Here is a 13,944-nt window from a genome sequence, read left to right as displayed (position 1 = left end):
CCTAGTTCGTCAAAATTCATTATGCAATGGGAGCCTCACACAGATTCATGTGTAGCATGTAATTTAATCACAACCACACAGCTGGGTGGTCGCCCACCCAAGCCGCAAGTAGTTGCAGCTAAGAGGAGAAAAGCTACAAAAAGCATCAAGATGAGATGGACAATCTAGAATCAGCATGCAATACCATAATGAACTACCAACAGCAGCATGCACTACCAACAGCAGCTGAACCCACAAAAAAACTCAAACTTGTGGCTACAAGCATCATCAAGGGAATTATACAGTCAACAAATTCTGAAACCGTTGAACTGCCAACAGGTGGTCCAGTAAGTATACTGTGCTTGTAAATTGTGTCAACTAAATGGGTTCAAGTCACAATATTATCATAAAAATTGCTTCCCCCCTTTTCAGCCTGCCCCCTCTTGTCTTGCCGAAATTGCTTGCCCCACCCCCCCCCCATTTTTTTTGGCTCATCAAAAATTTCTTGCTCCCCCCAATTTAACCCTCCCACCAGGGCTCATAATTATTGCACAGCCCCGCATCTATTTTATGTCATTTATTTTCTTATGTTGTGTTTTTTTTACTGTCCTCTACCATAGACAACAGACAGGTCTAAATACTTTTAGTAGTGCAGACGCACCGGGACTCAGATTCGACCAGAATCGATTTTCGTAATGATTGCTATATACTAGAATCCATTTCTTTCATTGAATCATGCAGTACCGTAAGTAAAGCGACTGAGATAGGAAGTTTTTAAAAATTCAAGTACCGATACTAACTAGCCCCTCCCTGATTATACTGGAGTGGTTACATCTATATATTTACCAGCAGGTAAAATATAATTGTTTATAAATTATTTGCAGAAATTTGTGCTGAAAAAGGTGGTAAAGCCTAAAGTCGCGAGCAACAAGGCCAGTCAACAAACAGTGAGGGACAGGAGGAAGAGACTGGAACGAGATATTCAAGATATAAGCAGTCCAACGAAAGATGACGCAGAGGCTGCCACATTCCAGCTTGCAGCGCTACTTAAAGGAAAAACGAATCAGGAGCTAAAGGAGATGATGATAGAATACGGTCTCCTGAAAATTAGAATCCCCAGTGGCCACTTAATTAGCCTTAAAAACCCAGATGGGATGGAGCTGGGATGAGCTTAGGAAGCTCAAAAGGTATTTGCTGTATTTTCATTCAGAGCAAAATTAAATGCATTTATATAATAATTTTCAAACGTACAATGTGCTGTTGATAATGAATGAAAAAATTTGATATGAGGCGACGAAAAAAGAAAACCCTGTTACGGGCCCGACTGACCCAGATTTTGAACAAATTGGGGAACAAATTTTTCCTGTACAAATGAATGCCGACCCAAATTTCAGAAATTTTAGGAACAAATTTTTTTTTTTTTGTATTTTCTCAAATTGCAAATTATTTAAAGATTTTAGTTGGTCATTTCAAAAAACAAAAAAAAAAAGGCTGACCGGCCGACCCAACTTGAAAGGTCCACCCACCCGTAGAGCAGGATTTCTTTTTTTCGTCGCCTTACTGTAAATACCTTCCATCTTCAAAATAGACAAATAAAATATACCGTATATATGATTTATATGAAAAGTGAAAACTGTACTTGTAACTGAGCAATCCATTTGATCTCCAGTATGCAGGCATCATACATTACACAATGTACAAGTACCTTAATTTTTTTTCTTAAATTTATATATTGATTTATGTTACAGATGGTTGTGTGCTTACAAAATTCACATGCAGTGTGAGGCCAAAACTAGACAAGCAAAGAAAGATATTTTACAGGGTGAGTACTACACTTTATAAAAATAGCTGATAATAATCATGGCTGCCAAAAAGACACTATGAATGATTTTGAACTATAGATTGATGGATGTTTAATAATGTTATTTTTTAATCAGATCCTGGAGACCAAAAAACCTTGTTCTATAGGTGGAAGGACCAGTTCTTCATTTTTATTTTTTAGCAAATGCATACACAATATTTTATGATTTTAATAAAAGTGGGTTTTTTTTCATACAGGGTGTAACATACAGAAAGAGATGCTACCTTTCTTTTTCAAGGAAAAAGACCAAGAAACCAAGAAAGATGAGACTATTACAAAACTGGCCCCCATGGTTTCCATACCAGATCTACAAGACCACATCACACACACACTTGATGAGCTAGACAGGTTAGTTGATCAGCTTTGTTGTTGTTTTATTATTTTAAGCCTTTTTTAACTGCTCTGGAAAGTACATTGTAAGAAAACATCTCTCCTCTCTTTTTCTCCTACCCTCTTTCAGTATCCCTAGCTCTCTTGGATAACTTTACATTTATCATACCGTATAATATTATATCCTTTTTTTAAAACCAGGGTTGATCTTCTTACATGGGATGATGCTATACCAAACGATGAGATTTGGGTGAAGATAGGTGGAGATGGTGGCGGTGGAACAACTAAATTCTACTACCAGATTCTAAACACAGAGAAGTGCAACTCCAGAAGAAACAGCACAGTATTCTGCGCATATGCAGCGGATGAATCACTACCAAATCTGCACATAGCATTGGACAGGTTTGTGAATCAAGTTAATGGACTGCTGACTGCTACATGGAGGTAATAATTCATACTAAGGCGTAAAAAAATTGTTTGATTGGCGTAATCCGACCAGCACTAAAATATGTCTGACCCTGACTTTTTGGTTTTTTTTTGCAAAAAAAAAAAAAAAAAAATGTTCCAAGGCCAAGGCCTTTATTAATTGCAATTTACAGCTTTAAGAGTAAAAAAAAATCCCTACCTACTTACCTACCTAAATGTTTTTAATGTTACACCAATCAAACAATTTTTTAAGGCCTAATTGACTGCCTAGATTTACACACTCACATCCCCTCATGAGCTAACGGCCTAACGCAGGTAAATATTTATACTGTCAAGTCAATGCAGTTCAAAACATGAGAGTTAGCGGTTGCCATCTTTATGTGTCTGTTTTATTGTGAAAGGTAACTTCCAGAACATGCACACATTTATTGTATTAAAATAAAATAAGAAAACAATTCCCAAAGATATAAAAATTGATCCAAATTTATGTTTCTTTCAATTTTTCACATCACAGAGACAAGAAAATCGTTCCATGGTTGTGTGCCGACTACCTCCTAATATGCAAACTTCTTGGATTGCAGGGTGCTTCAGGTAAGACATTATCATCTGAGATGTATAATTTGACCAATGTACAGATTAATACACCAACTTGATAATGAACAGCACAATTCTTGTTTTTAAACTTAATGGTATTTTCACTCAATAATGCTTTATTTATTTCAGCAACATATCCATGTATGTTGTGCCATGCCAAGAGAGGGAAGCTAGACGAAGCAGAAGAGGATGAACAAAGATCTCTGGAATCAATTCATACAGATTTTGAAAGAGTGGAAGCAAAGGCATTTACAGTAGAGGCCAAACAACAGAACCATAGCGTATCACACCAACCCTTCTTCAAAATTCCCCTTGAGCAGGTACATTAATTTTGAACACTGCATGAGATGAAAAATGAGATACCGTGCCTTAAAAGTGATCGTATCATCGTATGTTGACTATGTTCGTCATTGTTCGATCTATTGTAATATTAACTTATAGTTATACCATATATTTAAAATTCTGCAGTTCATGTTAAAATTACAAATTTTTACAATGTACCGGGTACATGTTTGCTTGTTTGGTCTGGAACAGTAGACTCATTAATTGCCAAATGTGACTGTCAACTTTTATTTTAATATCTTTTTACAGGTTTGCATACCAGGGCTACATGTAAGCTTGGGACTATGGAATAAGTTTTACAGCCTGCTAGAAAATGATGTGGGGAAACTTGGAAACCTGATTGTTGATAAACTTGCTGAAGAGGATGAGGTAGGTATCACACATAATACATATTAACTGGTGTTGTATGTATTTTTTGTTGTTGAAAAAAATGAAGTCAATCATTAAATGAGCAACAAAATCTGACCAAGTTAGGAAAATATAATTGTACCGGTACATAATACCAAGCCAGCACTTGTCAAATGTCATATAAAATCATACAAAATCAAACAAACCGAACACTACATCAACTTATTTGAAAAATGATGTTGTTTCTCTCCATCATAGGGTTGGCATGATAGCTCAAATAAATACATTTTATGCCATGCACCTGGACATTTAATTTATTACTTAAGTGTTTATTTAAAACAAAATATTTATATTTATTCAACAGAATTCTGAAGAAGAAAAAACCAAGTTTGGCAAACATGTCAAGGTAACCAGGGAGTTACTGAAGCAAGTTAGGAGCAAAGAAGATGAAGCTCAGAAGATAAGAGAAGAGTATATTGACTTGGAATGTCAGCTTGTGTATCAGTCTTTGAGTTCAACAGTATCACCCACACACAAAGAGCAAAATAAGGCCATATCCAAACTGCACAGTCAGGCTCAGAAATTGGTAAGGAAAGAGAGAAATAGAGGGAGAGAGTCAGGATGAAAGAGTGTAGGAAAGAGAAAAAAACAAGATTTATAAAAGTAGGCCTACATTACTAACCCATTTTTATTCATTTATATTATATAATTTTACAGGAAAAGGAGGCTGAAGATATCAAGCTGGCAAACAAACTCGATGAGGCAGTAAATCCACTGATGAACAAGATGGATGAGAGCTTAAAGAAATTTAAGGTTCGAAGACAAGCCTGGTACTCGGGGACATTCGTGGGTAACCACGTCCACAAGTGTTTGAAGGTATTAAAACAAGATTACTTGCTATAAATAAGGTGAAAATAAATAATTTTTTTTGGCAAATTAATAAAAATCCCCAAGATCTGTAAATTTATACTTTGAAAATGTATGTTGAAATACAAAAAAAAAAAAATTCTGATGATAAAGATCCATGTCTGAATTTTAATTGCAGAAGGAGAACTACAGTCAACTACTAGATGACATATGCATTGCTGCTAAGGAGATCTGCCCTGATGACGAGGTCATTGACTTTGCCGAAATGATCAAATTGAAGTACACACGACTGTTTGAGGCCTTCAGCTTGTGCCACCAGGGCTACAGCAAATCTGAGTCAATCTCCGCTGCAGATCTGTCCAGACTTGGTTGGTACATTGCATACTGGTAGTCATTATATAAGTTTATTTATGGCCCCCCAACAAGTGTTTGTGAACGGTCCCTTATGATCCAAAATTGGAACATTTTTGGAAAGTATGTTTTGCCAAAAAAATCTTTGGTGGCATTTTAGGGTACAGTAATTTTAGCCTCCAGAGAAGAATACAAAACACATGACCAACCAACCCTACTTGAAAGGTCTGTCCTCCCATAAAATATTTTTTTTTTTTTTTTTTTTTTCATTTCCTTACATGTGTATTAATTTTTTTAGTGTGGCATCTGGACATTGTAGCCCTATCTACATTTAACATATTTATCAATGATCTATTTACTTTTGCAGAAATCAACATACACAACTTAGCTGGCTACTACAAGGATACATTTGGAGGTGGCAAATTTACACCAAAATTCCACCTGCTGTTACATCATGTAACAGATTTTATTCAGAGAACAGGAGTTGGATTGGGGAAGATGGGGGAACAGGGTGGTGAACAACTGCACCACGAATTCAATGTAATTGGCAGAAGAATGCAAGGAGTCAAGAATGTGAAGGGGGAGGATCCAGAGCTGCATCATTTAGGTAGTGTGATGGAAGAACATCTCATCAAGGTCAGCCCGGTAACACGCAAAATGATTGAGGAGTAAATTGATACAGAACAACTACTTTTTAGACAGGTTTTTCCTTTTTCATGTGTGACTGTATGTTAATTTGAATATGATGTATAATATATATTATTTATATGTACATGTATGTATAATGTAAATAACTTGTAAATAAATGAAAAATGTATAAATATGTATATAGCACTTGTATAAAAGTAATGTATTGGTATGAATGAAATAAATACATGTAAATAATGTATAGTGATGTATTGTATAATAAAATATAATGTATGCAATGTATATAATATTAAATGTATATAATCATATTTTTGTACGTATATAGCTATAATGCAATAAATACATATGTATATAATGTTTATAATGTATAATAATAATTAATGTATACATTTACTGTATAATATTAATAATGCATAATAATGTATAGCCTAATGGACGCACTAAATATTATAAATATACAGGTATAAATGCATGTGTATACAAATGTATGTACAATTGTAAATATTGTTATTGTAGAAACTGTAATTAATAATGTATATATCTTTATGTAAATATTTATATCATAAGCATTTTAGGCCTATAATTGTAAGCATATTTATGTAAATATTTATTTGTATATCCTATAGGCCTCAATAGAGATTTATATTGTAAGATAATAGAATGTACATGCACATGTATATAGTGTAAACAATGTAACAGAACATATTATTATACATTTCTTTATTATGTATTATAATAATAATAATAATGATAAATAATATTGTGTATATTTGATGTAAAGTTTCACCATGATTGTATTTTTGCCAAATGTATAATACTATTATAATTATAATTAATTGGCATGTTGAAATTTTTAATAATATTTTTCAAACTTGACAACAACAAAAATGCACTCTTTTAATTGATACTTATTAAAGCTTACGTTATGTCATGGTTTTCTATCTTTCCCCTTTTCAGCCTTGAACCATGACCATATCCAATGTATTTTTAGGTTAACACAGTTAAAACGGTATTCCCCTCCCCCCTTCAATTCAATATGTCAAAAATGATGACACCCACATAAGTTTTTGTGAAGGCAGGAAAAAAGCCTCCAGTTGAAAGTTCTTTCAAAGGTCCTAAAAAGCAACATGACAGCCTCAAAAAATATTTTCTACTTACCATTGCATTGATCAGCATGAGTCATTCAAAGTCATGAGCATGTATTAAATAATATGAGCCCTGAAAATTCCAGTTTAAATGATTATTCTGGTCACTTGAATCAATTGGAAATCTCACTTGAGGTTATCCACGGGCTGACATATTCCATTTCCTTAAAATGATTGTGACCACAGCTATTATCCTGATCACTTGAATCAATTGGAAATCTCACTTGAGGTTATCCACGGGCTGACATCCAATTCCAGTTAAAATGATTGTGACCACAGCTATTATCCTGATCACTTGGGAGTCTTGAATCAATTGGAACTTGAGGTTATCCGGGCTTATCATCCAATTCCATAATCACGACCACAGCTATTATCCTGATCACTCGACACATGGTACTTCAAATATTACTTGTCTTGAATCAATTGGAAAACATGAGGTTACATCCCCGGGTTGCATATTCATATGCCTTTATTAATCTGGGATTATTCCTAGCACAGGTAAAAACTAAGCCTTTTTATCCCGTTATGCACTGCACTCGAGTCGAATCCATACATTCAACAGGTTCAAATATTCATCACGTCCATGGCATGCGATACTTGACTTTCCACACTCTTTCCAAAAAAGCAGTAGGCAAACAAACTTTTCCTTTTATGAAGTAAGTTCCCGGAGCATGTTTACTGCAAAATTGCGTTTAAGACAGGTTTATCTTTCTGTTAAATCAGCATTCAGTTATATTCCGTTCAGAACTTCACCAGCAATCACCCAACATGGCCAACAGCACGATCGTGTTGCGTTGTTTAACACCGCGCCGTCGTCCACTGTGCAAATATTAACTGTAACACATGTGCGCGTCTGTTCGGTAATAAAGTTTGCAACATGGACCAGACACTCTTCTCTGATTGGCTGCAGGACCGTGCATAACCCATCAAGTACGTACATGAGCTCACATGACTAGCATGTAGCATCAGCAATAATATAAACAATCAACAATAATAATACAGAATAAATACTGGGATTAGTGATGACGGTAAGTTTTATAAATCATGAAATGGCGTTTATACGTGCGGCATGCGGGTAAATGAGGCCTGAGGATCTAAGACTCGTACAAGAAAATAAAATCTGCTACCCGGATTTCGTAAACTGCATTGTGAAGTTGAAAGGATGTTTTAAATGAAAACTTCAAAATTTATTCCGGCTAAACCACGCCAATAATTAATTTAAAGCGATAAATACTGTGCTTTTGGTGCAAAAATATCAAAAAAAAATCAACAAATCCTTCTTTTCAAAGGGAATATTAAATATCAGAAAGTTTATGAAGTAAAAAGATATAAGCCAACAAACTTCAACAATTATATAACCATTTTATTGATAAAAAAAAATATATAGCCGGTAAAACGCAATTCCGAGGCAAATTCAAGTTATGAGATATGATCCGATGCTCCCTGTTATGACTGTGCGGCACTTTTAGCAACATAGCGATCAGTTTGCGCGGGAAAATAATAAAGCGGATGTGACGTCACGCGTGAACTCAGTTACGGGTCGAGAACAGCGGTGAACATACTTTATCCAATTTCGTGAGGTCAAAGGTCACATACAAGGTCAAAGGTCAACTGAGGTCACCAAATCTTTTAATAATTAATTTTCAACTGTGCATCACATATCCAAATAACAACTTGATCGGTCATGTAATTAAGGAAATATGAGGACTTTAAGATAGTCGCTTTCCTGTAAACTATAGCAAAGTAGCACTTTCAATGAGTGATAACTCGTAAAGGAAGCATCTTTCTGTTTTGATTTATTACTTTGATGAAATAGTTCTTTGGTTTTGCCAAATTTTTGGAAGGTCATTACGGGGTCATCCGAGGTCACTCAGGGGTCATCTGAGGTCAAGTTATTAAAAACTGTCGTATGGGCATAAAACTTGATGGGTACAGTCAACATTTCAAGCCAAATTTTTGGAAGTTCATTTTGGGGTCACCAGGGGTCATCTGAGGTCAAATTAGTAGAAACTGTCATATGGGCATGAAACTTGGTGGGTACAGTCAACATTTAAAGCCAAATGTTTGGAAGGTCATTTTGGGGTCACCAGGGGTCATCTGAGGTCAAATTAGTGAAAACTGTCGTATGGGCATGAAACTTGGTGGGTACAGTCAACATTTAAAGCCAAATTTTTAGAAGGTCATTTCAGGGCCACCTGGGGTCATCTGAGGTCATATTAGTAAAAACTGTTGCATGGGCATGAAACTTGGTGGGTACAGTACAGTTACCATCAGCCAGATAATCGTGCCCAGCCGATAACAGCCAAATTCATTTACCTCTCTACCAACAGTTATCGCAAAAGCAGGCGGTCACAAAAGCAGGCGAGACTCGTGGTTCGAGAACCACCTTGTATTAATAGCCCACTACTTCATTCACATCTTCACAACATATGATGTAATCTGGGAAATTCCCAAACATAAAAACATTAACCTTTCACCCCACTTCCTGGGGGATTTCCAATATGATATCATATCCATTTTACATTGTAGGAAATTCCCAATCCATAAATAGTCATGAATTACATGACAAAGGAGATTCGCAACTTTCATGAAATAACTTAAAATTATAAACAAAAATAACTGATCAAATTAAATTGCTCGAGGCACATTACAGTAAGCAAGCATATCTCATAAATATTTGTTGTTTGTTTGTTTATTGCAGAGTACAAAGAGTGCTTTTCTCTGTACGATAGATCTGAAAGACGGGATGGAATACGTGGTGAAGACTTGATTGTAGTCATGAGATCACTAGGCAGCTATCCAACAATAGAAGAAATCAAAGATTATCGCAAGCAGTATGAACATGGTAAATACATCATATGTGACCATCCACCACGAAATGGTAGTAAAGTCGGCTCTAGATCATTTTCTGTTTATTGCAGATTTTGAAAGAATGCATTTTCAGCTTTACAATGACACCTCAACCAGCTTCATCGGACATCTAGAAGTGAAGTTATGGTTCATCAAAGGTCAAATTCCTAGTAGAAATCTCAAAATGGAAAATGCTGACTTTACGACTAGTTTGTGGTGGATAGGCACATATGTTATGGCAGTGCTGTAGCATAAGTCATCCTATTGGGCCACCAGGCCTGATGGAGGTGGGGTGTCATTTTTCAGCAATTTAATCTGTGATTTTCTAAATTTTCAAATCAATTAGGTAGTGCAATAATTATGTTTACCCCGGTCTGGTGAATTATAGGGGAGGGACAAAGATTGTTTGGCAGGCCAAAAGTGGGGGCAAGCATTTTTTGGCAGGTCAAAAGGGGGGTCAAGCAATTTTTGGCAGGTCGAAAGGGGGGGCAAGAGATTTTGGGCACAGATATTTTGGGCACCATTTCTATATTACGCCCTAAAAAGGTGTAGGAAAACGTTAGGAACACATTCAAATATGCATTTCCTGCTCGCTGCGCTCGCATTATATGATTAGACAATTTAAGGTTTTAAATTCGGGTTCCCCAAAATCTTGCGTGTGTAAGGTGGGGAGCAAAGAATTTTTGGCACATCAAAAGGGGGACAAAGGTTTTTTGGCACGTCAAAAGTGGGGGCAAAGATTTTTGGCACGGCCGAAGGGGGGGAAGCGATTTTGGCAGACCATTTTGAAAATTCACCACCCCGGGGTACACATAATTATTGTACAGCCCCTTAGGGGGTCCTGAGGCTGCACCTATGACACTACACCACTGTTGTTATGATCTTCTTGATTTTATAGCATAGGCCAAGGAAAAATTGTCGAGATTTTCATTAGCTCAACCTAACCCAACCACCGGTGGATCCAAAGGGGTTAAGGGGTATGATCCATGGCTATCGAAAGGGAAAGAAGGAACAAAAAAGGAGAGAAGCTGAACAAAGAAGTCACTTATTACCCTGGGAATCGAACATAAAGACCCCTCACATGTCAAGCACAAGATCACAGTCCAGTAGCCACGGGGGTTTAGCTGGCACGGCCAGCATTTCCTTGCATATATATGGCTTAAGGTGATTGCAACATGGCATCATGTGGGATGCATGCACCCAAGTTTTCCTTTAGTGTGGTTAGGGTTAGATTTTAAAAGAGGAAACTTGTAATAGCACACTCACACACACAACACACACACAAATCAAAACCAGACAGTGGCATCAACAGGGATTTTGGGGGGGGCGGAATAGGGGAAAAAGTGAATTTCAGGGGAGCAAAAGCAACCAATTTTGTACAAAATGGCTGCAAAAAGTGGAAATGTTTCACATTTTTTACAGGTTTTCACATGTATTTGTGTATTTCTCTCCTTACATTCTATTGTAAATGCTCTAAACAGCTCTCATTGAAGACTCCAGAAGAGCTATTTTTAAACAGCTCTTCTGGAGCATTTTAATGCAATGCTCTCCTACATATTCCAAAAGACAGTCCCTGCTATTTATATCACATGACATACCACAAAATGACTCCATTGAAGTTGGATTTAGAATAGGCCTGGCATTTTCGGATAATTTTGTGCCCAAAAAAAATGAATTTGAATGCATTTTGATACCATTAATAGAGTATGACATGAAAACAAAGTATCAATTTTCATATTAAAAAAACACAAAACATCATGCAAATTTTTTTTTAGGTCAACCATGAATGATCCTGGCATTTAGGTCTAGGTCCAGGGACACTACAAAACCAAAAAAAAATAACTTAAAAAAATTGTAATGTAATCTCGGGCGAGTACAAATGTACCCGCGAGTCCGCCCGAAAATGCCAGCCTTAATTTAGAACTGTAATTTTATGGCAAATATATTACAAATTCATTATTATTGTCGTCATTTTTTTCCTATCCAACTTTGCTTCATCATTTCAGGTGGTAAAATCAAATTTAATGATTTTCTGATGGTGATGAACAACCAGTTGAAGACAGAAGACGCACAAAAAGAAATTCTGGAAGCATTCCGTATGTCAGATAAACAGAAGATGGGATCCATTCCTGTAGCAGAACTCAAGAATACAATGACAAGATTTGGAGAACAAATATCAGAAAGAGAAGGTAAGGGGTTTAGACAGGATCCAAAAACTGCCCATCGACAGATCCAATGAAGCAGTGGCGGCGCCATCGGGGCATGCCCCCCCCAGTCAGAACTCTTGCCCCCTGTTTCCCCCCCAGTAAAAAATTACGAAAATGTCCACTTTTTACGGTAATTTTGCGCAAACTTTGTTGATTTTGCCCCCCCTGAAATTCACTTTGCCCCCCTAATGCCCCCCCGCACAAAACTTCCTGGCGCCGCCACTGCAATGAAGGGGGGGGAATGAAATTTCAGGAGAAATACTATACAGTAAGCCGAAGAATTAAGGTACCAGTTATGTTCACCCCTTAAAGACCTTATTTGTTGAAATTGGTTGAGAATTAAAGAAACGGTAATCTAAAACCTAACCAAGAAAACAAGAAAAGTTGCACTTTTGTGTTCTTATCGATGAAAGCATGATGCCTGTTATAACATGCTAATCAATGGAAACATGGTGCTAGTACTCTTGTTCGAGAACGCATTGTGTACAAATCAAAAGGGCATGCAATGGAGCAAACTGCAGCTTTTGAATTTGCATCTTCCTTGGGTTTTGGATTGTTGTGTCTTTATTTCTTGAACGATTTAAATGAATGAGGTTTTAAATCCGAGTTAAAAGATGCAGCTATTGGCTGCTGGTTCCAATTATGACACATATGTGTTTGTTTAGGGTAAACAGGGGATAAACATAACTGGTACCTTAATTCTTTTGCTAATTACCATAGTTTTCAGCAAGGTTCTTCAGTGATCTGCCGATTTGATTCTGTTTATGGCGTAAACACAGAAGTGGGTTTTTGATTGGCTAATTGAAACACGTTGTCATCATATCGGCACCTCATTCGCTGATCAAGCTTCCTAGCATGGCATGACCCAGTTCTTTATAATTATAAAGAGCAGACAGACAGACATTGCTGAAGGAATTTGCTGGATACTATCCTTGTATTTTTTATATGGAAAATAGAAAATCTGATTATTTTCAGGAAAAAAGTAGCAGCAAAAACTTGGAAGCATTACAGTGTTACCTTTGAGCGCCATGTGAACAGGAAAATGAGAACAAAATCAAAAAAATTGGGAAAAAATTGAAATTTTTTCAAAAAACATTTGACATTATTCCCATATGTGATGCGATCAAGCAAAATCAGTCAGAACTCGGAAATATTGATTTCAAGATATAGCCAAACAAAGGAAATATTTCCTTTTGTTTCCTTTTGTTTTGGAAACTCTTTGATTGCTCTTATCTTTGGAACTGATTGCTCAATTTCAGTGGGGATTTCTGCAAAATCCAGATTTGTAAATGCTTTGTACTATCCGATAAGAAACTGAAAATTTAATATTTCTGAGTTCCGACTGATTTTGCTTGATCGCATCACATATTAGGGAATTTCCACCATTACCCACTGCCCTGCAGCATTAATATTGATGGGTTAATAATATACTGTATTTTTGTTTGTCTTCCACAGTTGACTCCTTGCTGAGAGAGCTGGGTATTCAGAAGAAAGCTGGCATTCCTTATAAAGAATTTGTCGCTCAAGTCCTCAACCCAATTCCTGATACCCTGCCTTAATGTATGTACTTCCAGGACTGAGATATTGAATTGTGGGTAATCTTATGTTTCATCCACAGAGGAGTAAGATAGACAGAGCGCGTACCACCAGTCAAAGTCTCCGCCTCATCCGATAATGAGGGCCGATTGTTCCATGAAATGCGACAGGCGAGACTGCTATGCAATTACCGCGTATTTTCATGGTCTATCGCGTGTCGCGAAAAGCACGCATACGCTCTATCGCGATATCTGCCAAGGCACGCAGCGCTGGCGTGATTGTTTGACACAGCACGATCGAACAATCGGCCCTCATGAATATGCGAGAACTGGTACCATACAATACATGGGGACTTTGACTGGTGGTACGCGCTCTGTCTTATCTTACTCCTCTGTGGTTTCATCACCCATGTACTCCATGATTGTATTATGTCATGGGTGGTGTAAGGTGAAATTGCTCA

The 13,944-nt window shown here is 36.8% G+C and overlaps 2 protein-coding genes across 2 annotated transcripts in view; both read left to right on the top strand.

Annotated features, from left to right (window-relative positions):
* The window catches only part of LOC140142481 (calmodulin-like protein 4), a 32,168-nt gene extending 18,485 nt beyond the window's left edge, over positions 1-13,683 (top strand). Inside the window, exons 3-5 of the mRNA XM_072164467.1 lie at positions 9,593-9,736; positions 11,748-11,930; positions 13,404-13,683. Coding sequence (XP_072020568.1) covers positions 9,593-9,736; positions 11,748-11,930; positions 13,404-13,507 — 431 coding nt within the window. The 3' untranslated portion in view covers positions 13,508-13,683. The remainder of the gene's footprint in view (positions 1-9,592; positions 9,737-11,747; positions 11,931-13,403) is intronic.
* Positions 154-5,951, top strand: LOC140142480 (uncharacterized). Its single transcript, XM_072164466.1, has 12 exons — positions 154-326; positions 864-1,166; positions 1,728-1,801; positions 2,038-2,188; positions 2,372-2,614; positions 3,111-3,187; positions 3,320-3,510; positions 3,782-3,901; positions 4,245-4,466; positions 4,598-4,756; positions 4,926-5,115; positions 5,466-5,951. The coding sequence occupies exons 2-12, from the start codon at positions 1,129-1,131 to the stop codon at positions 5,768-5,770; spliced, it is 1,770 nt and encodes a 589-aa protein (XP_072020567.1). The 5' UTR covers positions 154-326; positions 864-1,128; the 3' UTR covers positions 5,771-5,951.
* Positions 13,684-13,944: the final 261 nt, after the last annotated feature.

Source organism: Amphiura filiformis, chromosome 20 (genome assembly GCF_039555335.1).
Source record: "Amphiura filiformis chromosome 20, Afil_fr2py, whole genome shotgun sequence".
Lineage (NCBI taxonomy): Eukaryota > Metazoa > Echinodermata > Ophiuroidea > Amphilepidida > Amphiuridae > Amphiura > Amphiura filiformis.
Note: the sequence above shows the minus strand (reverse complement) of the source record. Positions and strands in the feature narration are given on the sequence as shown.

Excerpts from the sequence above, each read along its gene's own strand:
- LOC140142480 (XM_072164466.1), top strand. The coding sequence starts at position 1,129 with ATGGGATGGAGCTGGGATGAGCTTAGGAAGCTCAAAAG. Across the intron at positions 2,189-2,371 it reads ACACTTGATGAGCTAGACAG|GGTTGATCTTCTTACATGGG; the intron begins GTTAGTTGATCA and ends TTTTAAAACCAG. Across the intron at positions 3,511-3,781 it reads TCAAAATTCCCCTTGAGCAG|GTTTGCATACCAGGGCTACA; the intron begins GTACATTAATTT and ends ATCTTTTTACAG.